This window comes from Clupea harengus, chromosome 4 (assembly GCF_900700415.2).
Source record: "Clupea harengus chromosome 4, Ch_v2.0.2, whole genome shotgun sequence".
Taxonomy (NCBI): Eukaryota; Metazoa; Chordata; class Actinopteri; order Clupeiformes; family Clupeidae; genus Clupea; species Clupea harengus.
The window spans coordinates 23,097,005-23,124,504 of NC_045155.1; the positions used below are offsets into that span (position 1 = coordinate 23,097,005).

Genomic DNA, 27,500 nt, shown 5'->3' on the forward strand with positions numbered 1-27,500 from the left:
CCTCGCTCTGACGACCTCAAGTGGGCCCACAAGACCCACTCATGAACGCGCCCCGCCCCAGAACCCCGCCGCAGAAGCCCGTCCAAATAGCACCTGATCTGTGCCAGTGTCACCTGCTATCTGGCCGCCCTGCAGCTGCTCCTACCTCAGAGACGCCCCGCCCCGCTCGTCGAGGGAGGTTCTGAAGGCCGGGTCCAGAGTTGGGTTGCCTCTTCCTACGGGCAGCATCTCTTGGGTCGGGGCAGTCCAGCCTTCCTTCTCTTCCTGACGCTTGAGCTGAAGTTGCATTATAAAGCATCATAAAGCATTATAAAGCAATAATGCCCCATAGTCTTACAGCAGTGCCACATCTGAGATCCTTTCTCCCCCGTCTCTGCCTCCCAGACCCCACCCTTTATGCTACACTCCAGAAGCCATGGCCACCTACAGGGCCAGTGAACCACTAACACAAACAAAGCACTTGCTCTTTTTTTGCAACATCGGATGTGTACAAATATCCGAAATGTGAAAACACTTGAACAGAAGAAAAAGGCTTCTCATCTACAAGTGCTTTTCTTTTGCTTTTCCGATTTCATTCTGAGCGAATAGGAGTGGACATGAGGCCTGTGCGCTTTAAGTTGCCTCCAGGACACCAGAGGGCGCTCTTTGTTTTGCTGCTGGTTTTGGTTTTGGGGCTTCAGTAACTTTAGTGTCTTCATCTTGTGCTTGTGTCCAGACAGGCAAAACTGTCAGTTATGCAGTTATCTTCCTGTAGCCTTACCAACCGGATAGCAGCTAACCCTGGCACATATAGGCCTGGTTTAGACCTGGTTTAGACCCTGGCACAGATAGGCCTGGTTTAGACCCGGTGTAGACCCTGGCACATATAGGCCTGGTTTAGACCCGGTGTAGACCCTGGCACAGATAGGCCTGGTTTAGACCCGGTGTAGACCCTGGCACAGATAGACCTGGTTTAGACCCGGTGTAGACCCTGGCACAGATAGGCCTGGTCTTGACCCGGTGTAGACCCTGGCACAGATAGGCCTGGTTTAGACCCGGTTTAGACCCGGAACAGGTTTGTATCTGTCCCAGGGTCAGCCCCTCTTCTGGACCAGTGCAGGAGAACCGCAGGTCAGTGTGCTCTTCACAAAGCCTTTGTTTTCTGGAGCTCAGAACGCTACTTTTGTGTTTCAAACCAGGGTTTTGCCTTCTGCTGGCAGAAAACACACACACACACACACACACACACACACACACACATCCCACCACAGCTATCATGCCAAATTTCACACTTCAAAACTTTTCTTCCGAGTCTTTTGCAACAATCATCCCCATGTTTCCTTGTTTGTGCTTCATTCTCAGTGCTTTAGTAAAACCACACAAGTGCATGATGTCACAAAGACCAAGGTTGCCAGGTAACCATCGCTTCCTCCTGGCTGTTTTTCTATCTGTTAATGGATCATGATCAGTTTAAGCATATTGGCAAGAAATATATTATCTGACTCAACTTGTTAGAAAGTACTCCAGCACAGACCTATGCAGCCTAATATTAGACACCATATTATGTCTTAATTTGGAGTATATAAACCATAGCATGTCTGTCAGTGTGACATGTTTTGTATATAATTCTATTTTGCTTTAGGCTTTCATGTAAGTCAGTGGGCCAAGCACAGAGGAGTATTATAGCATGCATCAGCCAGCTGCTGAGGTTCCTCACGCTTTCTACTCAACGCTTCAGAACGGCTGAAAACCCTCATGTGAGCTCATGTCCTCATGCCTGCTCTGAGCTGAAGCCATAACCTAGTCAGGCCATCATTTATTGCACTAGGTTTCCCTGGCAACGCATCATTTATTGCACTAGGTTTCCCTGGCAACGCAACAAACTCATCAGTCCACACAATCCCAACTCTGCTCCGGGGTCAGCCATGTTGTCCGTCTGAGGGCCCCTCGTGATCCCCCTCCTGATGCCCCTCCTGATGCCCCTCCTGATGCCCCTCCTGAGGCGGGCAGGTGAACAGCCGCTGGGTTAGCTTCCCGAGCACTGGCCAGTCTTGGACACAGAGAAACTGTGCCAGTCTGGTTTCAGTGCTGCCCAGTGCTGTGTGGGCATGACTAACCCCCCCCCCCCCCCCCGCCTGCCGTCAGCCTTTTAACACTGGCCTGCTTTGCTCTGTTAACTGTCCTGTCCTGAATGAGACACGAAATAGCCTTTTCTAACTGCGTATGTAACATGAAATAGCCTTTTCTAACTGCGTATGTAAATACGACTTCTTCGGAACGGATTGGCCTTATCAGAGCTCAGTCCCCTCCAAAGTCACCCGGTGTGTGTGTGTGTGTGTGTGTGTGTGTGTGTGTGTGTGTGTGTGTGTGTGTGTGTGTGTGTGTGTGTGTGTGTGTGTGTGTGTGTGTGTGTGTGTGTGTGTGTGTGTGTGTGTGTGTGTCTGTGTCTGTGTCTGTGTCTATCATGTTTGTGGCTACGCCACTTACCCTGGGCTGTGGGCGGGGGTGGTGCTCTGTCTGAAGTGCTTTTAAATGAATGTTTATTGTTGAGTAGCCTTACTGTACTTTAGCTTGGACCTGCAGCGTATGTCTTTAGAGAGGTGGAATGGCTTGTGTGTGTGTGTGTGTGTGCGCGTATATGTGTGTGTGTGTGTCTAGAGAGGTAAACACAGATACCCCCACATCCTAACCCACCACTGGCAACAGAACAATGTCATCTCTGTAACACTTCTAAAACTGTGGAGCCAAACGTATGTTGCTTAGTGACAAAGATGTGTCAATGATGAAGGGTCAATCAAGATGATCTAGATAAAGCTCTGTGAGGAAGGGTCAATTCGAGCCATTTATATGTGCCAATGATGTCCAAATGGTGAAATGTGTCTGGTAGTGATTTGGGGTTTCGGCAGGTTATCTCTGGAGGGAGTGTGTAAGAGGCTCCAGTGTGAGTGTGTGTTTTGGGTCTGTGTCTGTGTCTCTGTCTGTCTGTCTGTCTGTCTGTCTGTCTGTCTGTGTGCACGTTTTGTCCAACTGTTGAAATGATGCTCTTGTGTTCATGAGACACGCCAAACATAGTTTGCTTACGAAACAAGCGTAAAAAAACAAGCGATTCTATTTTAATATCCGCATAGGTTCAGTATTGAGTTGGTTCAGCGCTTCTCTAGGTTTGGTTAAGATGGCTGGCAGTGCCGTGAGCTAAACCGTGTGGCGCAGGTTAGTGTTCGTTAGTCCCTGGACGATTCTCAGCATTTCTTAACGGTGTGTGACGGATGATTGGATGACTTTGCCTAAGGTAGTCTGCCTTTGGGGGGGGGGGGTAGTTTGCCTTTGGGCCTCTGTATTTAGGGTGTTTTGCTGTTTATCTTGATATTTTGTTGGATGGTGTTTTAGGAAGGATGGGGAGGACACACCCATGATGCAGTCTGGCACTCTGGACCGGTTTTGGTCCTGATCCGACAGGGTTCTGGTCAGGGTTCTGGTCAGCTGGTGTCTGGGTCAGGGGTGTTGGGTGTTGGGTACGACCCCCAAATTACAGTCTGAACCAACTGGACCTGGTCAGGGAGTTTCCATTCCATGTTCTGTCCCTGTCTCAGGAGCGACTATCAGCCAAACGGGGGCTTTAAGCAACACCTTACGCTAAGGAGCTGTACACCCCCCCCCCCCACCACGTGTTTCATTTAGAGCTTTATATGGAGTCATTTTAATGTTTTAACACAGATAAGGATGATGCTTCTAACATTTGAAGAAGCTGGTTTTCTGCAGTAACAGCCTTGTGGTAGACATGGTGAAGTGGCTCACTGTTGCCAGAGGCTGTGAGTTTTAGCTATAGTAATCTGAAATATCAAAAACAATGCCTTAATGCTTTTGTGTTGTCTCCCACTCGGGAGTACTGTAATGTTGTAAATATTATATTTATAATTAAACCAAATAAATAACTATGATTACATCTGTTGCATTTGTTGTGTGTCATTTATGTTTAATTTCTGTGAACAAACACAAAAATGTGTTAAATATGTTTTGTTATTAGGTGTGGAATTGGTGAGGGCCAGTAGGGCTACATTTGTCTCTCATTTCTGAGTTTAAGACTCACAGGAAACCATCCTGTAAGACACATGTAACCTTTGAGGTCAGCCGTTACAAGTCACCGGCGTCACACGGGGAGGTTTTTATTTAATAATTTTGAGTGAATGTGATGTGCGCTGTAACCGGGCTGTATGGTAGCGTGCGCGCACCCACTGCACAGCGACAAGATGGCGGTCTCCGCCGGATCAGGTAAATGGATTTCTCAACACGAGCTTAATATTTTTCAGTGCTGCACGTCTTCATCTGATTCACTTACGCGTTAATATTCAGTTAGATTATGCCGTTAACACACAGACTGTTTGTGCTCATGCCTCAGAGAGATAGCATTTAATGCAGTCGTCAACCAGACCGATTGTGTTTAACGTTAGCTAGGGTTAGCCGATACACATAGCCAGCTAGGTTAGTTTGCAGGCGGGCTAGCTAGTTGGCTGCTACCTTCTATTTGGTATAGTATCCATGCCTTTGTGTGCTAGCTTGCTACATGACACTGGTATATCAATATCGTATCATGTGTACGTCCCCTGTTGGGTCATGAATCGTGTCTGGGTTGTTTGCTAGGTCTGCTTAACAGCCAGGCAAGATATTTCAATTGTAACGTTATGATAAAACCCTAACGTTATGTTATCCTAGCCAACAACTCCGTGCCCCGCCGTACACCAACACCTAGCCACCAACTGCCGCGTCACTCATCGCGCTTTGTTGTTATGCTAGCCTGCCAGTCCTCTGGCGTGTCATGCATTGTGCAGGGCGGCTAGGTATACCACGAAGCCTTTATTAAGTTTTCTCGTTTCTGCGTCTAGAGAGTCGTGTTCTGGCACAAGATTTGATGAACACAGTTCTGTGATAATGAACCTGAATTCTGCTCAAGTTGACGCAACGAAAAAAAACTAGCTGACTGTGAAAGGTTAATGCCATCTGTCAAGTCGCTAGCTAAGCTAGCAGCTTTTCAGCTTGCTAGCAACATCCTACCTCCTTGTTGTGGCATAGCAGTATCCGCATAAACTATACATTTTTGCTTTTGCTCAGGCGAACTTAATCGTGGGTTTAGGGCCTCTTTCCACACACCTACAGTCAGTACGTGTTAATGCTAACCAAAGGCTGCGCGTGTGAGGAAATGGATGACTACATGCCACTGTACCCTTGGTAAAGTGTTGCAATGATGTTAGATTTATAAAGAGCCTTTCTACAAGCATATTTCAAGTTTAGTGTCAAGTACAGCAGGTGGGTTTCTGGTAGTCCTAAAACTACGTAACACGGTAGAGGGCTCAAGTGGGCCGGACGTGGCCCAGGGATCTGTAGTTCTGGTGTCTGCTGTTTCTGAAATGAGAAAAACCGGTCCGGAACCGGTTTGACTGCAGTTAGTTTTCTCACGTTGAATTGGTTCCTTAGCGGGTCCTTAAGGACTAGTTTCGGTCTAGTTGTCTTGCTCAGCAGGCCTTTGCCGTAGATTGTATCTACTATTTGTCAGTCTACTGGTTTCTGTCAGTGTTATGTGAGATTTTCGAAGGGTTTGTCTCTGATCAGGTTTCTCAAAGAACGTTTTCTACTCCGTTTCCCTTAGCTCTGGCTAGCCGCACCACTCTCTGTGGGCTGGGCCCTAGGCTAGCCTGTTGGGCTAGTTTCTTGTTAGCTGTTAATGTCTGTGAGGTTACTGAGAGTCTAAGGCAAATCACTGGCCTGTGTGTGTGTGTTCATTGGGGTGTCCACTGGCCTGTGTGTGTGTGTGTGTGTGTGTGTGTGTGTTTGTGTTCATTGGGGTGTCCACTGGCCCGTGTGTGTGTGTGTGTTCATTGGGGTGTCCACTGGCCTGTGTGTGTGTGTGTGTGTTCATTGGGGTTTCCACTGGTTAGCAGCGAGAGGCTTGCGATTGGCCTCCCAGAATGAGGAACATAATGACTGGATAGCACAGTCTGTCACTAGCTGTGACTGCAAGGGCCCCTTCAGGGAGAATACACTGTTTCTTGTGCCCTTAAAGCTGCTGTCGGGTAAAGGTGAAGCTCCGTACTGATGCCTGCACAAGCCTTTAGTTCAACCCTTAGTTACACATAAGGATGTAACTTCATAATGTTCATGCTCGTGTGTGTGTGTGTGTGTTGGTACAGGCGTGAAAGTTCCTCGTAACTTCCGGCTTCTTGAGGAGCTGGAGGAGGGGCAGAAGGGAGTCGGAGATGGGACAGTGAGCTGGGGTCTGGAGGACGACGAGGACATGACCCTCACCAGGTGGAGAGGGATGATTATTGGCCCCCCACGGGTAAGCACTGCACCTACCCCACACACACACAACACACCACACACACACTCTGTCTCTCTCTCTCTTACACGAACACACACACACGCACACACACACACACACACACACTCTCTCTCTTTCACACACTCACACACACACATATATATATACACACGCACACACACACAGCCTAAACACACACTTATACAGCCTGCACACACTCTTTCTCTCTCTCACACACACACACACACACACACACACACACATATATACAGCCTATACACTCTCACACACTTGCACACCCACATATTTACAGCATACACACACATATATACAGCCTACACACTCTCACACACACATACTACACACACACATTCTCTCTTTCTCTCACACACCTTTCTCTTTCACTACTCAGCTCTCATTTTCTTTTCATCATCTTCTCGTCTTTTTCTTATCTCTCTACATCTAGAGTCTAGAATGTAGAACATTTAGAGTCTAGAACGTAGAACATCTAGAATGTAGAACATCTAGAGTCTAGAACGTAGAACATCTAGAGTCTAGAATGTAGAACATCTAGAGTCTAGAAGAGCAGATTCTCTTCTCTCTGAAAGCTCAGCCAGAGTTAGCTCACAGACTCACAGACTATAACGCATGCCAGAGTTAGCTCACAGACTATAACGCAGTGCTTGGGATAGCCTGTTGTTATGGCACACAAATTAACACTCACACAAATATTATAGACACATACTATATACACCCCCCCCCCCCCACACACACACACACACACATATTATAGACACATACTATATATACCCCCCCCCAAACACACACACATACACAAAAATATTATAGACACATACTATATACAGTGGGGAAAATAAGTATTTGAACCCCTGCCGATTTCGCAAGTTTGGCCACTTGCAAAGAAATGTGTGATCTATAATTGTAATGGTAGGTGTATTTTAACAGTGAGAAATAGAATATCAACAAAAAAATCCAGAAAACTGCATTCTATAACATTTATGACTTAATTTGCATTTGATGCAGAAAATAAGTATTTGAACCCCTAGCAAAACATGACTTAGTACTTGGTGGAATAACCCTTGTTGGCAAGCACAGACGTCAGACTTTTCTTGTAGTTGGTCACCAGGTTTACACACATCTCAGGAGGGATTTTGGTCCACTCCTCTTTGCAGATCCTCTCCAAATCCTTAAGGTTGCGTTTTCAATGGGAGGGAATGAGGGAATGAGATTCAAGCCCAATATTCCACATTACATGGCCCCATCCATAGTCCCCTTCGATGCAGTGGAGTCGTCCTGTACCCTTGGCAGAGAAACGGCCCCAAAGCATAATGTTTCCACCTCCATGCTTGACGGTGGGGGTGGTGTCATATTCAGCATTCTTCCCCCTCCAAACGCGGCAAGTCGAGTTGATGCCAAAGAGCTTGATTTTGGTCTCATCTGACCACATCCTGTCTCCCAATCCTCCTTAGAATCATTCAAGTGTTCATTGGCAAACTTCAGACGGCCCTGTACATGTGCTTCCTTGAGCAGGGGGACCTTGCGAGTTCTGCAGTACTTCAAACCATTATGGCGTAGTGTGTTGCCAATGGTTTTCTTGGTGACTGTGGTCCCAGCTGCCTTGAGATCATTCACAAGCTCCCCCTGTGTAGTTCCGGGGTTATTCTGCACCTTTCGGATGATCACCGATACCGCACGAGGGGATATTTTGCATGGAGCCCCAGACCTAGAGCGATGGACAGTTGTTTGGTGTTGCTTCCAATTACGAATAATCGCACCATTAGTTGTCTGCTTCTCACCAAGCTGCTTGCCGATGGTTTTGTAACCCATTCCAGCCTTGTGCAGGTCTACAATCTTATCTCTGACGTCCTTGGTCAACTCTTTGGTCTTGCCCATGGTGGTGAGGTTGAAGGTGTGAAGTATGATTCTTTGGACAGGTTTCTTTTATACACGTCACCAGTTGAGATCAGGTGTACCTTGTTAGGCCTAATGAGGACTAATCTGTGTGCTTTTTGGGCACATAACTGGTCATTGGTAGCCAGAATTCTTGCTGTTTGCTTGGGGGTTCAAATACCTATTTTCTGCATCAAATACAAATAAAGTCATAAATGTTATAAAATGCCGTTTTCTGGATTTGTTTGTTGATATTCTATTTCTCACTGTTAAAATACACCTACCATTACAATTATAGATCACACATTTCTTTGCAAGTGGCCAAACTTGCGAAATCGGCAGGGGTTCAAATACTTATTTTCCCCACTGTATACCCCCCGCCCCCCCCCCCCCCCACACACACACACACACACACTATCTACCTCCCTCTCTTTCTTTCTCTCTCTCTCTCTCTCTCTTTATATAAATATATATACACACACACACACACACTACTAGGGATGGGCATAATTATTCGACGATCGATTAATTGATCATGTTCTGTTGCGTAGTGTGAGTCTTGAAGGAATGCAATTGATTTCGCTATGTGGCAGCAATTAAACATTTTACCACACAAGGGCAATGTTTGAAAAAAACGCCACAGGCCTCCTCAGTTACCTGCGAGTTTCCGTGTATTTCAAAAGTAAACATGAAGGTCACGGCGAAGTGTAGCGTGAGACCATTTTGATTTAAGAAATGACTTAGTTCACTGCCAACACTGCAAAGCTGTGTATAAGTACAACTCGGCCACGACTCAAATGATGTACCACTTGAACAAACTGGAGACTGACAGCAACTTAGTGCAAAAGCTTGTTAGCTTGCTAGCTAGCTAACATACTGAGACCAGTTAGCTACTTTGACAACCCCAAATTTCGGCCGTCATCACTGTCATAGACTGTTGAAAGGTTACTCACAATCATTACTTCACTGATGTTTTATTATTTGAGTCAGTGGAGGCTTTTTCAGTTGTGTTTATGAGCACCGGCTTCTAGCTGTCGGCTCCGCTGCTTAACAGTACAGCAGCGCATATTTTCAAGTGTAAACATTGAACGGATCCCGTTTAACTGCCACAAGAGTTGTTCATCTTGTAATAAAGATCTCAATGAGGAAACATGCTGTATTTTTTCTATTTTCACTGCATTTTAATATAGCCTATAAATAGTGAATTTTAATATAAAAATATTAATGATTAATCGATCGTTAATACTCCCGACGATCAATTAAGACAATTTAATCGAATGCCCATCCCTACACATACATGCACACCCTCTATCTACCAAAAACACACACACACACACACATCCCTACACACTACACATACATGCACACCCTCTATCTACCTAAAACCACACACACACTAAAGCTTTGTGCTCTGTGAGTTTAGTGTGTGTGTGTGTGTGTGTGTGTGTGTGTGTCTGTGTGCCGCGCCTCTGTTTGAACACGTGTATGGCTGACATTATTCCATCTGAGCTGACAGACTGGTTTTTCTGTGGGGTGTGACTTTAAGCAATGAACACACACACAGCACTACCCTGACCAACACACACACACACACACACACACACACACACACACACACACACACACACACAGAGCACTACCCTGACCATAGCACACACACACACAGCACTACCCTGACCATAGCACACACGCACGCACAGACACACCCTGACCATAACACGCACGCACAGACACAGACACACCCTGACCCTAGCACACACACACACACACACACACGCATTGTACCCCTGTGCTGGGCGGGGCGGTGAGGAGCCATCCACGGTCTGACTGACTCCCATTGGCCAATGGGGTATGGCATTTCCTGTTTCTGAAATGTGTGAAACCGCTCTTGGAGGCGGGCTGAACTAGTGAATGTTTTATAGGGAGCCCTGCTAGTGTAGTTTCACAGCACTGGAGCCGTCATGTCCGCCCTGCTAGTGTAGTTTCACAGCACCGGAGCCGTCATGGCTGCCCTGCTAGTGTAGTTTCTCAAAACTGGAGCAGTCATGGCTGCCCTGCTAGTGTAGTTTCTCAAAACTGGAGCAGTCATGTCCGCCCTGTTAGTGTAGTTTCTCAAAACTGGAGCCGTCATGGCTGCCCCGCTAGAGTAGTTTCACAGCACTGGAGCCGTCATGTCCGCCCTGCTAGTGTAGTTTCACAGCACTGGAGCCGTCATGTCCGCCCTGCTAGTGTAGTTTCACAGCACCGGAGCCGTCATGGCTGCCCTGCTAGTGTAGTTTCACAGCACCGGAGCCACATTAACATGATGCTCTCTGTTTCTGCACAAAGAACAGCTCCCTATGTGGAGGAGTAGTTTTGCTGTTATGCTCTTATGTGAAGCTGATGTCTCTCTCTGTCTCACACACACACACACACACACACACACACACACACACACACACTTGTGCATGTACACTCCCAGTAAAGAGACTGGAGATGACTGGAGTCTGTGTGATCCTGGGTGTGTGTGTGTGTGTGTGTGTGTGTGTGTGTGTGTGTGTGTGTGTGTGTGTGTGTGTGTGTGAGTGGCTGGAGTGTGTGTGTGTGTGTGTGTGATCCTGAGTGGCTGGAGTGTGTGTGTGTGTGTGTGTGAGAGTGGCTGGAGTGTGTGTGTTGTTCTGTTGTAATGAGTCTTCAATCCCGTCTCACTCTGTCTTGTCTGTCTAGCTCTCTTAACTCACAGTATTGGGATGTTCTCAGTGTGTTTCTGTCTTCATCTATTTTCTCTTTATTTTCTTCTCCTGTCTTTACATTATTGTCTATTTCGCTCCCCCCCCCTCTCCCTGCCCCCCCCCCCCCCCCCCCTAGACCATCTATGAGAACCGCATGTACAGTCTGAGAGTGGAGTGTGGTCCCCGCTACCCCGAGACTGCGCCCTTCGTCCGCTTTGTCACCAAGATCAACTTGAACGGCGTGCACAACTCAAACGGTGTGGTGAGTGTCCAATCACATGCCCCGTCTCACAAACACTACCCTCGGCTGGCCAATCAGAGTAGCTCAGACCAGTGACAATAGCTTGGTAATGATGTCATTATATCTAAATGGTTGCTGAAGGAAGGACACTAGGGAAGGGAAGGACACTAGGGAAGGGAAGGACACTAGGGAAGGACACTAGGAAGGACACTAGGGAAGGGAAGGACACTAGGGAAGGGAAGGACACTAGGGAAGGAAGGAAGGACACTAGGGAAGGGAAGGACACTAGGGAAGGACACTAGGGAAGGACACTAGGGAAGGACACTAGGGAAGGAAGGAAGGACACTAGGGAAGGGAAGGACACTAGGGAAGGACACTAGGGAAGGGAAGGACACTAGGGAAGGAAGGACACTAGGGAAGGAAGGACACTAGGGAAGGACACTAGGGAAGGAAGGAAGGACACTAGGGAAGGGAAGGACACTAGGGAAGGACACTAGGGAAGGGAAGGACACTAGGGAAGGGAAGGACACTAGGAAGGACACTAGGGAAGGGAAGGACACTAGGGAGGGAAGGACACTAGGGAGGGAAGGACACTAGGGAAGGAAGGACACTAGGGAAGGGAAGGACACTAGGGAAGGGAAGGACACTAGGAAGGACACTAGGGAAGGGAGGACACTAGGGAAGGAATGACACTAGGAAGGACACTAGGGAAGGGAAGGACACTAGGAAGGACACTAGGGAAGGGAAGGACACTAGGGAAGGGAAGGACACTAGGGAAGGAAGGAAGGACACTAGGGAAGGACACTAGGGAAGGACACTAGGAAAGGACACTAGGGAAGGGCACGTTGGTGTGTTTCTATGGGGATCAGGAGACTATGGTGTGTTTTCTATGGGGATCAGGAGACTATGGTGTGTTTCTATGGGGATCAGGAGACTATGGTGTGTTTCTATGGGGATTAAGTAGATTCCTCTCTTCAACATTAGTTCTAATACTAAGGTGGTGAACTACACACCAGTATAGAGCACACACACACACGAGCACACACACACACCCTAGTGGCTGAAAGCTGCTGGATCGGATGCTCTGTTGTACTCTACCTCTGAGACAGGCACAGTCTTACCCTCACCCAGACCTTTATAAATGTGAGCTTACCTTGTAAATTACTATGTTAATAACAGTGTGTGTGTGTCTGTGTGTGTGTGCAGGTGGACACGCGTGCGGTGTCGGCCCTGGCGAAGTGGCAGAACTCGTACAGTATCCGTGTGGTCCTGCAGGAGCTGAGGAGACTCATGATGTGCAAAGAGAACATGAAGCTACCGCAGCCACCCGAGGGACAGATCTACACCAACTAATCACACACACACACACACACACACATGCACTCACACTCACATGTACACACACACACACACACACACATGCACTCACATATACATGTACACACACACATACTCTCCTCGTCCCTATCAATCACATCTCTCTGTCTGATGCTTTCTCGCTCTACCTCTTTCTCTCTCTCGCTCTCTCTACCTCTATCTTTCCTCTCCCTCTCCTCTCTTTCCCTCTCTCTTTCCCTCTCCTCTCTCTCCCCTCTCTCTCTCCCCCTCCCTCCCTCTCCCCCTCTCTCTCTCTTCCTCCTCTCTTTCCCTCTCCTCTCTCCCTCCCTTCTCTCTTTCTCTCTCTCTCCCTCCCTCTCCCTCTCTCCCTCCCTCTCTCTCTCTTCTTATCCTACTCCTGTGTGTGTGTTCTGTCTCTGTCTCCTCCAGTCTCCATCTTTTCATTCCTTCATCCAACAGTTTAGCCTTTTGTCAGTCCAACAGTCCACACGCACACACACACACACACACACACACACTCAAACACAGTGACATATACACGCACATTCAGATGCAAACACACTCATACAAACCATACAAACACTTGAATCTACACACACTCCTCACACCAAACCCCGCCTCTCACGTTCCTGTTCCCTCCCCCGTTCCCATCACTGGAGCTCTGATTGGACCACAGACGCCCTGGAGGGCGGAGCCATCAGTCACATCTGTTCTCTCCATTGGAATACTGTACACCTTCCTGATCTTTTTTTAATTATTATTATTTGTTATAAATGCAGATTGTACAATAGCATAAATAAACCTATTGAGTGTATCTGCTGCTTGTGGAGGGATTTGTGAAGGTGTTACTCAGTCAGCGTAACGTCTCATTTAGCGTAACGTCTCAGTCAGCGTAACGTCTCATTTAGCGTAACGGTCTCATTTAGCGTAACGTCTCATTTAGCGTAACGTCTCAGTCAGCGTAACGTCTCAACCAGCGTAAGGTCTGTCAGCGTAACGTCTCAACCAGCGTAAGGTCTGTCAGCGTGACGTCTCAGTCAGCGTAACGTCTCAACCAGCGTACGGTCTGTCAGCGTAACGTCTCAGTCATCGTAACGTCTCATTTAGCGTAACGTCTCAGTCAGCGTAACATCTCAGCCAGCGTAACATCTCAGTCAGCGCAACGTCTCATTTAGCGTAACGTCTCAGTCAGCGTAACGGTCTGTCAGCGTAACGTCTCATTTAGCGTAACGGTCTGCCAGCGTAACGGTCTCATTTAGCGTAACGGTCTCAGCCAGCGTAACATCTCAGTCAGCGCAACGTCTCATTTAGCGTAACGTCTCAGTCAGCGTAACGGTCTGTCAGCGTAACGTCTCATTTAGCGTAACGGTCTGCCAGTGTAACGGTCTCATTTAGCGTAACGATCTCAGCCAGCGTAACGTCTCAGTCAGCGTAACGGTCTCATTTAGCGTAACGTCTCAACCAGCGTAACGGTCTCCTTTAGCGTAACGGTCTCCTTTAGCGTAACGTCTCCTTTAGCGTAACGTCTCCTTTAGCGTAACGGTCTCATTTAGCGTAACGGCTCATTTAGCGTAACGTCTCAGCCAGCGTTGAGTCTCATTAAGCGTAACGGTCTCAGTCAGCGTAACGTCTAATTTAGCAGGTAAAGCCTATGTACTGTACCTGCTACATGTTTAGCATAACATAGCATAACTAGCTATGTTTCTAGATAACTGTCTAACAGCTGTTGCCTTTCCCACGAGACGAACATTTGAATGATGTCAAAGTAAAAGTCCAATACTATACTGTGTTCGTTTCCATAACAACAATACAAGCAATATACATTTGCTGACCTGAATAAGCAGAGGGCAGAACAGCCTAGTTTGCTACATTTTTGTAGTCCCGTTAATCTTTTGTTTGGCATGTTGGTGAGGTTATTTAGAGGACCATTTCTCAATGGGTTTGCTCCTTAATGAATGTTTATTGTTTATTAGAATGTTTATTAATAACTTATTTTTCAACAAATAACTCCATTGTAATTACAATGAGGGAAATTCACAACTCTATCGCAACTTCCACTTGCTCCCGCAATTGCATCGCAACAAACACCTAAAAAATAACTTTTTGGAAAAGCTCCCGCGAAATCAGTTTCGTCTCAAACATGTTAAGAAAATGAATGCAGCCAGACGGAAGGCCCTGCATACGTTGCAGGAGGTGGCCAGGAAGAAGAATTTGTTGGGGGGTTGGTGGCAATGTAAGAATATGGATATTTGCCGCGGGGCGAGGGCTTCAATTACCTCTCTTTTTGACCATACATGTGTTTGCATCCCTGAGGGTGGGTGGTGTATCTGTATCTGTAGTGTTCTCAGGTTAAGGGTGGGTGGTGTATCTGTTACTGTAGTGTTCTCAGGTTAAGGGTGGGTGGTCAGAGATGGGCAAAAATACATCAAAATGTATTTTGATACAAAATACCCCTCATAAATGTATCAAAATAAAATACAAAATACTGGTGCCAGAAAATGTAACAAAATACAATACATGTATTTTGTATTTAAAATATAGGAAATACTTTTTCTGGATTTTCCGTTTTCTCACAGTTTGGTATAGCAGAGCATTCAGGTTTGGGCTATATAATGTACACAAAGCTCTGGGGAACCCCACAAAAAGGAAAAACAGTCACAGAATATCAGTGTAACTAAGCAAAGCTATTAAAAGACAACAACTTGATTGATTATGTATATATATATATTTGCAGGCAGCAGCTGTGTGACACATTTTTTCACAAAACAGGGATCTCAATGCAATCTCTGGCTTCCGGGAGGGCTCGCCCCACCATGCTTTTGTCATACGTAATTGACCTATGGCTAAGCCCCGCCCCTCGAACGCAGACGAGCCAATGGCAGTTTAGTAACAACTGCACTCGGACATCTTGAGTTTACAACTCCATATAGAGTAGCTTTAGAAACCGTGATTCTTCACTTGTTTTATGGGGTTTGTTGTAATGTAACTTGAACAAAAATGGTCAAACGATGTGCATGGGGTAGATACAACACTTATACGAGGTATCATGAGAGGATAGGCAATGGGGTATATTTTATCCCATTTCCCAAACTAAAACAAGGCAGGGCCAAATGTCTCCGGTGGATTAAGTTGTGTGGCAGACCACACAGTCAACTCTACGTTCATTAGCTATCTGCCATACTCTTGTTAGGTTGGAAATGTCCTCTGCTAAAGCAATCAACTAAGCCTACATGATCATAGGCATACTCATTCACATTATTGTCATTGACAGTACCGGCTTACTTTCACCACTGATGTTATACTAGGTTTAGACAAGTTATCTCTGGCTAAAACGGTTAAAACTAGCTAACGTTAACGTTAGCTATTCACTAGCTGCGCTAGCGTAGCTATGTCAGTTATCGGACAGTTTGTTAAAAATCAGCCATTCTATTAAACAATCGATATGCACAAGTATACATGAGTTTAATAATGAATTAACATGACAACATGAACATTTGCCGATAACACACGCATGCCGGTTACGATAGCTAGCTAGACAGTTAGGACACTGTCCTGTCAGGGGCAGGTTAATGCTAGTTATAATAAACGTAGGTCTACATCTCAGTGCCTCTCCAGATTAGTTAAATTAACTGAAGATAAATTAATTTAATCTTTCCCTGCGGTGCATGAACAATGCTGGTATTGGATGTATTTATCTGCAATCGTGATGACCGTGAGATGAGGCTTCTCCCTCTTGCATAGTGATCTGTACATTTTCGCCTCAAATTTAAGCTTGTTATCCACCATATCTAGTTTAAAATTTTATACATATCCCTCCATTGCATAATGAAGTCTCTTTTGAAGGCTTTTAGACGAAATCAGGTTCTTTTGTCTCCTAAAGTTGTCTAGAGCCTCTTGGGATATCGTTTTGACACTGATAGCTGCCATTGTAAACTATAGTAAGCTCCGATAACTTGTCCGAGTTAGCAACAGTAACGAAGGGGGGCGGGGCTTAGCCATAGGTCAATTGTGTATAAGGACGTCATACTGCTTTGATCAAGTCACAGGCCATGTCTATTACCGCACACTTCAAACACTGACTTTCAGTGCTTAGGGCGTTCACACTGACAGAACCAGCAGAATTCAGGGCACTGAAAGTACCTGGATGGCGCACTGCAAACGGTAAAAAAATGCAGTGTGAAATAATAGACACTACTCACTCTAAACAGGCGCCATCTTGGCTACGTAGCGGAAGAGGAGGAGCCCTTTCAACCATTATTGCTGGTTACAATAACTGTGTTATCTGATAGTACAGTGTCTATTTCTCTGTAACTTTTAAAAAATCTAAGCGAGAAAACGCTAAAAGATGTACATTTACATACAAAACACGGCTGTCAGCAGAGTTTTGGTCCGCCATCTTTGTTTTTCGCCAAATTTCCAGTTGGCCGGAGCACAGATTTACGGGTTAAAGGCTCCCACATTTGTGTCTCTCAGTGTTCCATTTCAGACAACACTAATCAGCGACAGAACAAACTACATATGGAAGTGCACTGTATTGCAGTGCACTGTATTGCAGAGTACTTCGTAAAGTGTGCCGTAATAGCCACGGCCACATTCTGTCAAGATGGCTAACGTTCGGTGCAACAACTCGATTCGCTCTTTGAAAGAACCTCCTTTAAGTCGCTGTACTAATAAAGATAAATTGACAAGGATCAAGACAGCTATCTAAGTTTTCGAACACAGTCCTGTTTTGTGAAAAAAATGGATTTAATGTGCATTTCGCCCCAAAAAGGGGCGGGGTCATTTGAAGCACCACTTTTGCCTGACTGTTGCCTGATTCGACAATGACATTCAGAGGCAGATCAGACGGTCTAGTGGTAGAATCTGACAGAAAAAAAATCTCCTTCTGCCTTAACAATGGAGAAAGTATTTTGAGAATTTTAAATACAAAATGACTCTACTCTAAAGTATTTTGATACAAATTGCTTTAGATTTTTTATCGGCCCTATCAAATTACAAAATACTCAAAGCAGTTGAAATATGTATTTCAAATACAAGTAATTGAAATACTGCCCATCTCTGTGGGTGGTGTATCTGTTACTGTAGTGTTCTCAGGTTAAGGGTGGTGTATCTGTATCTGTAGTGTTCTCAGGTTAAGGGTGGTGTATCTGTATCTGTAGTGTTCTCAGGTTAAGGGTGGTGTATCTGTATCTGTAGTGTTCTCAGGTTAAGGGTGGTGTATCTGTAGTGTTCTCAGGTTAAGGGTGGTGTATCTGTATCTGTAGTGTTCTCAGGTTAAGGGTGGTGTATCTGTATCTGTAGTGTTCTCAGGTTAAGGGTGGTGTATCTGTAGTGTTCTCAGGTTAAGGGTGGTGTATCTGTTACTGTAGTGTTCTCAGGTTAAGGGTGGTGTATCTGTAGTGTTCTCAGGTTAAGGGTGGGTGGTGTATCTGTAACTAGTGTTCTCAGGTTAAGGGTGGTGTATCTGTATCTGTAGTGTTCTCAGGTTAAGGGTGGTGTATCTGTTACTGTAGTGTTCTCAGTTATCTCTACAGTCCACAGGAGCCTTAGAAAGCTGGAACCTTTCAATTTCCTCTGACAGAAATCAAATTAGCCACCACTGTGACCGCAACGTAATCATGTGTGTGAAGACCGGTGGCATGGAGTGATGCCCTCAGCTTGCGTCACGTCACCCGCGGGTCATGTAAGTGCGCCACCTCAACAAACCAAACTGTCCTTCTGGTGTGTAGGCGGGGTCATGAGACGTCAGGAGGCAGTAAAGGCCATGTAAGTGCTGAGAGGGAGTAGACGGACTGTTACACACATTAAAGCGTCCATGATGAAGATTACAGACATGTTAGAGCGTTCATTATGATTACAGACAAGTTGGAACATTCATTATGATCAAACTTGGGAAGGATACTTTCAAAACGTATTTCGTTACAGAATACAGAATACATGCCCAAAAATGTAATCTGTAACATATTCCGTTACATTAACTAATCTGAGTATTCTGTATACTTGGATTACTTCCACATTGAATTGCATTTTATAAATGGAGCGTGCATACATGCAACTAAAACCATGTGGAAGCATTTAAACATATAAAAGCTTCCACAGTAGTGTTACTAACAAGTACCTGAACTCGCAGATACAATTTTGTGTTTGTAGTCCCGAACTGCATATACTACAAAAATCTAACCGCAGTTTAGGCGAACAGGAGCTCATTTTAGCTAACGTTAGCTAGCATGTCAAACAGGGCTAATCAGAGTTTTTCAACGCCTCCGGGGCTAGTAAATCAGCACATAGGAGAATGTAAAGTCGCACATCTGGCTGATACAACTATAAAATAGAAAGGTGACCAGTAAAACTACAGCAGATGACTACCCTTGGCTAATAAAAAAATACATTTACTTGAAGATGCTTCTTCTGGTTGGAAGTGGAGTCTTTGGACGCTGAAAGGAGATTGGTTGCTGGCAAGCAGAGGTTGCACTGCACAGTTATATTACGTCCTCCCTTCTCTTTCTTTAACGTGAAATGCTGTTTGAATTTTCAGGATAGAAAAGCCCTGGCTCTGTTGTGCCGGCTCTGGCACCTGCTCCTCTTCCGACTCCATTAGCAGCTACTGATCACGCAAATAGCTCATTTTCATTCACTTTCAGGTTGGGCTTCTGGGAAATGCATCAAGTTGTCTTAATTTATTTAGAGAGTGAATAAACTTGTGAAACAGAGAAGTACCGTCATGTAATCCATTGATTTCAACAATGTAACTGTATTCTGAATACCATCTATTTAAATTGTAACTGTAACGGAATACAGTTACTCATAATTTGTATTCTAAATACGTAACGCCGGTACGTGTATTCCGTTACTCCCCAACACTGATGATGATTACAGACATGTCAGAGTGTTCATGATGATGATTACAGACATGTCAGAGTGTTCATGATGATGATTACAGACACAGACATGTTAGAGTGTTCATGATGATTACAGACATGTCAGAGTGTTCATGATGATGATTACAGACATGTTAGAGTGTTCATGATGATGATTACAGACATGTCAGAGTGTTCATGATGATTACAGACATGTCAGAGTGTTCATGATGATGATTACAGACATGTTAGAGTGTTCATGATGATGATTACAGACATGTCAGAGTGTTCAGGATGATGATGATGATGATGATTACAGACAGACATGTCAGAGTGTTCATGATGATGATGATGATGATTACAGACAGACATGTCAGAGTGTTCATGATGATGATGATGATTACAGACATGTTGGAGTGTTCATGATGATGATGATGATGATTACAGACAGACATGTCAGAGTGTTCATGATGATGATGATTACAGACATGTTAGAGTGTTCATGATGATGATTACAGACATGTCAGAGTGTTCATGATGATGATTACAGACATGTTAGAGTGTTCATGATGATGATGATGATGATGATTACAGACAGACATGTCAGAGTGTTCATGATGATGATGATGATGATTACAGACATGTCAGAGTGTTCATGATGATGATTACAGACATGTCAGAGTGTTCATGATGATGATTACAGACATGTTAGTGTTCATGATGATGATTACAGACATGTCAGAGTGTTCATGATGATGATGATTACGGACTTGTCAGAGTGTTCATGATGATGATTACAGACAGACATGTTAGAGTGTTCATGATGATGATTACAGACATGTCAGAGTGTTCATGATGATGATTACAGACAGACATGTCAGAGTGTTCATGATGATGATGATTACAGACATGTCAGAGTGTTCATGATGATGATTACAGACAGACATGTCAGAGTGTTCATGATGATGATTACAGACATGTTAGTGTTCATGATGATGATGATTACAGACTTGTCAGAGTGTTCATGATGATGATTACAGACATGTCAGAGTGTTCATGATGATGATTACAGACATGTCAGAGTGTTCATGATGATGATGATGATTACAGACATGTTAGAGTGTTCATGATGATGATTACAGACATGTCAGAGTGTTCATGATGATGATTACAGACACAGACATGTTAGAGTGTTCATGATGATGATTACAGACATGTTAGAGTGTTCATGATGATGATTACAGACAGACATGTTAGAGTGTTCATGATGATGATTACAGACATGTCAGAGTGTTCATGATGATGATTACAGACAGACATGTCAGAGTGTTCATGATGATGATTACAGACATGTCAGAGTGTTCATGATGATGATTACAGACAGACATGTCAGAGTGTTCATGATGATGATTACAGACATGTTAGTGTTCATGATGATGATGATTACAGACTTGTCAGAGTGTTCATGATGATGATTACAGACATGTCAGAGTGTTCATGATGATGATGATGATTACAGACATGTTAGAGTGTTCATGATGATGATTACAGACATGTCAGAGTGTTCATGATGATGATTACAGACACAGACATGTTAGAGTGTTCATGATGATGATTACAGACATGTTAGAGTGTTCATGATGATGATTACAGACATGTTAGAGTGTTCATGATGATTACAGACATGTCAGAGTGTTCATGATGATGATTACAGACATGTTAGAGTGTTCAGGATGATGATTACAGACATGTCAGAGTGTTCATGATGATGATTACAGACATGTCAGAGTGTTCATGATGATGATTACAGACATGTCAGAGTGTTCATGATGATGATGATGATGATTACAGACATGTCAGAGTGTTCATGATGATGATTACAGACATGTCAGAGTGTTCATGATGATGATTACAGACATGTTAGTGTTCATGATGATGATTACAGACATGTCAGAGTGTTCATGATGATGATGATTACGGACTTGTCAGAGTGTTCATGATGATGATTACAGACAGACATGTTAGAGTGTTCATGATGATGATTACAGACATGTCAGAGTGTTCATGATGATGATTACAGACAGACATGTCAGAGTGTTCATGATGATGATGATTACAGACATGTCAGAGTGTTCATGATGATGATTACAGACAGACATGTCAGAGTGTTCATGATGATGATTACAGACATGTTAGTGTTCATGATGATGATGATTACAGACTTGTCAGAGTGTTCATGATGATGATTACAGACATGTCAGAGTGTTCATGATGATGATTACAGACATGTCAGAGTGTTCATGATGATGATGATGATTACAGACATGTTAGAGTGTTCATGATGATGATTACAGACATGTCAGAGTGTTCATGATGATGATTACAGACACAGACATGTTAGAGTGTTCATGATGATGATTACAGACATGTTAGAGTGTTCATGATGATGATTACAGACAGACATGTTAGAGTGTTCATGATGATGATTACAGACATGTCAGAGTGTTCATGATGATGATTACAGACAGACATGTCAGAGTGTTCATGATGATGATTACAGACATGTCAGAGTGTTCATGATGATGATTACAGACAGACATGTCAGAGTGTTCATGATGATGATTACAGACATGTTAGTGTTCATGATGATGATGATTACAGACTTGTCAGAGTGTTCATGATGATGATTACAGACATGTCAGAGTGTTCATGATGATGATGATGATTACAGACATGTTAGAGTGTTCATGATGATGATTACAGACATGTCAGAGTGTTCATGATGATGATTACAGACACAGACATGTTAGAGTGTTCATGATGATGATTACAGACATGTTAGAGTGTTCATGATGATGATTACAGACATGTTAGAGTGTTCATGATGATTACAGACATGTCAGAGTGTTCATGATGATGATTACAGACATGTTAGAGTGTTCAGGATGATGATTACAGACATGTCAGAGTGTTCATGATGATGATTACAGACATGTCAGAGTGTTCATGATGATGATTACAGACATGTTAGAGTGTTCATGATGATGATTACAGACATGTTAGAGTGTTCATGATGATGATGATGATGATTACAGACATGTTAGAGTGTTCATGATGATGATTACAGACATGTCAGAGTGTTCATGATGATGATTACAGACATGTCAGAGTGTTCATGATGATGATGATTACAGACTTGTCAGAGTGTTCATGATGATGATTACAGACAGACATGTTAGAGTGTTCATGATGATGATTACAGACATGTCAGAGTGTTCATGATGATGATTACAGACATGTCAGAGTGTTCATGATGATGATGATGATTACAGACATGTTAGAGTGTTCATGATGATGATTACAGACATGTCAGAGTGTTCATGATGATGATTACAGACACAGACATGTCAGAGTGTTCATGATGATGATTACAGACATGTCAGAGTGTTCATGATGATGATTACAGACAGACATGTCAGAGTGTTCATGATGATGATTACAGACATGTTAGTGTTCATGATGATGATGATTACAGACTTGTCAGAGTGTTCATGATGATGATTACAGACATGTCAGAGTGTTCATGATGATGATTACAGACAGACATGTTAGAGTGTTCATGATGATGATTACAGACATGTTAGAGTGTTCATGATGATGATGATGATGATTACAGACATGTTAGAGTGTTCATGATGATGATTACAGACATGTCAGAGTGTTCATGATGATGATGATTACAGACTTGTCAGAGTGTTCATGATGATGATTACAGACAGACATGTTAGAGTGTTCATGATGATGATTACAGACATGTCAGAGTGTTCATGATGATGATTACAGACATGTCAGAGTGTTCATGATGATGATGATGATTACAGACATGTTAGAGTGTTCATGATGATGATTACAGACATGTCAGAGTGTTCATGATGATGATTACAGACACAGACATGTTAGAGTGTTCATGATGATGATTACAGACATGTTAGAGTGTTCATGATGATGATTACAGACATGTTAGAGTGTTCATGATGATTACAGACATGTCAGAGTGTTCATGATGATGATTACAGACATGTTAGAGTGTTCAGGATGATGATTACAGACATGTCAGAGTGTTCATGATGATGATTACAGACATGTCAGAGTGTTCATGATGATGATTACAGACATGTTAGAGTGTTCAGGATGATGATTACAGACATGTTAGAGTGTTCATGATGATTACAGACATGTCAGAGTGTTCATGATGATGATTACAGACATGTTAGAGTGTTCAGGATGATGATTACAGACATGTTAGAGTGTTCAGGATGCCCATGGAAGATCAGTGGAGTCGCGTCTGAACTGCACCAGGGTTAGGAGGTTTATCCAGCTGCTAAATTACTTCCTGGATTGATGTCTGTGCCAGTGTGACACGATGGGCCTCATACAGCTGCAGATATGTCATTGGTTATAAGAAGCACAACATGCAGCCTGCGTCTCCTATTTCATCATTTATAAAAAGCACTTGTGGTTGGCACTGCAGATTAGAACGCCCCAAACTCATTTGGACTCAGTCAGTTTGACTGATAATTATTGGAATCAAAGTCAGTTTGATTAATGACTGATAGTTGTTGATTACTGACTGATAGTTCTTGATTACTGACTGGAGCTTTCAGCCCTCTGTGATCACATGGGCCCTGGAGAGTCTGTGATCCGTGTGCCTGCCTGAGCTTAATCCACATGTAACCTAGTGGTAGTTAGGTCTTGGCTCTGGATGCGACTACGCCACCTGGTGACTTTCACACCAAGATATATTGTTATGTGGAAATTGTACCTTTTGACAGAGACAAGCGGGCTCTCACCCAGGTACGTTCCAGTAACGACAGAGACGAGGTATTTCAGTATAAAACTAAAAGTATTTATTAATACAAGGCTAAATGATAAAATACGGCAAGAGAGTGGTTAATGGCTGCCACCAGAATGGTAGGGGATATAGGGAGCAGCTGTTGCAGGGGTTACCTGTCCTGGAAAAGGGAGTGAGACCGCCACGCCACCCGTGTTCTGGATCCTGGTGCCTACTCACACGTCCACACACACACGACACACCTAGGCACAGGCACTGCAAAAGGAATCACTGCAAATGGTGAGGTGCACGTTACCACTCTAAAATACTGCATGCAGTGCACGAAGAAGAGGACTCAGATCCGGGGACCTGCCCCGTAGAACAGCTGCAACACTCTCTGTAGTGTTCTAGAGAGGAGAGAAGAAGGATTGGGGTTAAGCCTAGTTGACTTGAGCAAGGCAGAGTTCAATCTTTGAGAACGCTGGGGCAGCCAGTACCACATCTATCACCGCGGGGAGGAGAGGGGACAATAATGAAAGTAATAAAAAGTAGCACGCTAAACCTAGCTCACACCTAGGTTTAGGCTAGGTAAAACAAACAAATACAAAAGCAAACAAAACAAAACAGAAGCAGAAGCTGAAATCACGCTAAATTTATGAGAGGCAAAGCAGCAGTGGGCAAATCTTCCTTTATGCATCACGGACAACACAAACACTGGAAGTAGGACTTCCTGGCGTCTCCCAACCAACCTCGTTCCGTCTTCCTATTTGCCACCGCGGGTGTGCTCACTTGGTGTCTTTCCACCAGGACCTTCAGTAGCGAACGGCATGCTACCCGGAAGCTTCCGTGAACTATACACACCTTGTGTCAGCAGTAGAACGGAGATTAGAATGTGGAAACCCAGCGACATACTATCCTGCCTGGTGAGCCTGTTATATAGTAGCAGCACTTTGGGCTAATGAATGAACAGCCATTCAACAGTGCTACTCGGGGCGTGGCAGAGCAGGACCAGAACTACGGTGGCTGCTGGGAAACAGGACCGTAATTCTGCCGGTTACACACACATCGCAGGAAGCCAATCTCTGATGCTAGGTGGGGTGTGGTCGCACGCACGCACGCACGCACGCACGCACGCACTCACGCACGCACACAGAGATCAGCAGAAGCCCTAACCCTTGCCATACCTATAATTAGATCAGCTCAGTATCCGCAGACCATTGCAGAAGTAAATGAAACCGCTGGTTTGTGGCCCGGAGGTGTGAGAATAGACTATAGTCTCACAGATGTTTGTCACCCTAACCCTGGTTATAGTATAATCTGATACACACACACACACATTTACATTTAGTCATTTAGCAGACACTTTTGTCCAAAGCGACGTACAATGGAGAGAACAGTCAAGCTAAGAGCAATAAAGAACATGGTGTAACAATAAATACTACTTTACATAAGAATTAGAAAAACAACCTAGAAAGGAAAAAAGAAGTGCAGGAATGTAACTGCTGAAGTGCAAGTTGAGCGCTAGTCAAGGTGCCAGTTAGGAAGGGAGGTGCTCTCTGAAGAGTTGGTCTTCAAAAGCTTCTTGAAGGTAGAGAGGGACGCCCCTGCTCTGGTAGTACTAGGCAGTTCATTCCACCAACGTGGAACTACAAATGAGAATAGTTTGGAAAGCCGTGCTTGCACAGACGGCAGTGCCAAACGATGCTCACTAGACGAGCGCAGCGTCCTGGGTGTGACATTTGCCCTTACAAGAGCATTTAGGTAGGTGGGAGCAGAACCAGCAAGCACTCTGTAGGCAAGCATAAGTGACTTGAACTTAATGCGAGCAGCTACCGGCAGCCAGTGGAGCTCAATGAGTGGCGGGGTGACGTGTGCCCTTTTCGGTTGGTTGAACACCAGGCGCGCCGCCGCGTTCTGGATCATCTGTAATGGTTTCACCACGCAAGCCGGCAGGCCCGTTAGGAGGGCGTTGCAGTAATCAAGGCGGGAACTCACCAAGGTTTGCACCAGCAGCTGGGTTGCATACTGGGTTAGGTACGGCCTGATTTTGCGGATGTTGTATAGCGCGAAGCAGCACGACCTGGAGACAGAGGCGATGTGGGCCGTGAAGGTCAGTTGGTCATCAATAATGACCCCCAGGTTTCTTGCTGTTTTGGATGGAACAAGAGATAAAGAGTCAATATTGATATTGATGTTATGGTGGATGACCTGTTTGGCTGGAAAGACCATCAGCTCCGTTTTGGCCAGGTTCAGCTGAAGGTGGTGATTTTTCATCCATGTGGATATATCAGCAAGACAGTCCGAGATCCGCGCCGAGACCGTGGTGTCCTCAGGAGGGAAAGCCAGAAACAGTTGAGTATCATCGGCATAACAGTGATAGGAAAACCCATGCGAGCGGATGATAGGGCCCAACGAGGTGGTGTAAATGGCAAAGAGAAGTGGTCCCATCACCGAGCCTTGGGGCACCCCAGTGGTGAGGAGGTGAGGTACAGACAGCTGACCTTGCCATGACACGTTGAACGAGCGCCCAGTGATGTAGGATTCAAACCAGGAGTGCGCATTGCCAGAAATGCCCATACTTGACAGTATGGACAGAAGGATACGGTGGTTGACTGTGTCAAACGCAGCTGATAAGTCAAGCAGGATGAGAGCCGAGGATTGAGCTGCTGCTCTAGCTGTTTTTAAGGCCTCCGTTACAGACAGCAGGGCTGTTTCGGTGGAGTGACCGCTTTTGAATCCAGACTGGTTTGGATCGAGGAGATTGTTCTTTGACAGGAACTCGGTGACCTGTTTGGAAGCTGCCCTCTCAATGGTTTTAGATAGGAGCGTGAGAAGTGAGACCGGTCGATAGTTTTCCACCTGAGTGGGATCGAGAGACGGCTTCTTGAGAAGCGGCGATACCCGAGCCACTTTGAAAAGAGAAGGAAATGTTCCAGAATTAAATGAAGCATTAATCATCTGTGTTATTGCCGGTAAGACGGCAGGCGATATGGCTTGAAGGATGTTGGATGGGATGGGGTCCAGCGGGCATGTAGTTGGACGGCTGCCTGTTAGGATTTTGGAGACTTCACTCTCGCTGAGAGGGATGAAAGAAGGAAATGATGAGCCATTGACAGTTGCGCCCTTAGGGGGGGGAGACAGTTGGTCGAACTGTTTCCCGATGGCTGCCACTTTCTCTGTGAAAAAGGAAGCAAAGTTATCAGCAGTGAGGTTAGTAGCTTTTGTAGGTGGAGAATAGTTTCCGAGCGTCAGTTGCACCGTTGATCTTGTCATTGAAAAAAGTCTTCTTAGCAGCAGTGATGCTGGATGAGAAGGCGGC

The 27,500-nt window shown here is 44.7% G+C and overlaps 1 protein-coding gene across 1 annotated transcript in view; it reads left to right on the plus strand.

Moving 5' to 3' along the window:
* The window catches only part of peds1 (plasmanylethanolamine desaturase 1), a 24,601-nt gene extending 12,018 nt beyond the window's left edge, over window positions 1–12,583 (plus strand). The window contains exons 6-8 of the mRNA XM_031566822.2: window positions 6,162–6,310; window positions 11,051–11,176; window positions 12,362–12,583. Coding sequence (XP_031422682.1) covers window positions 6,162–6,310; window positions 11,051–11,176; window positions 12,362–12,508 — 422 coding nt within the window. The 3' untranslated portion in view covers window positions 12,509–12,583. The remainder of the gene's footprint in view (window positions 1–6,161; window positions 6,311–11,050; window positions 11,177–12,361) is intronic.
* The last annotated feature ends 14,917 nt before the right edge of the window (window positions 12,584–27,500 follow it).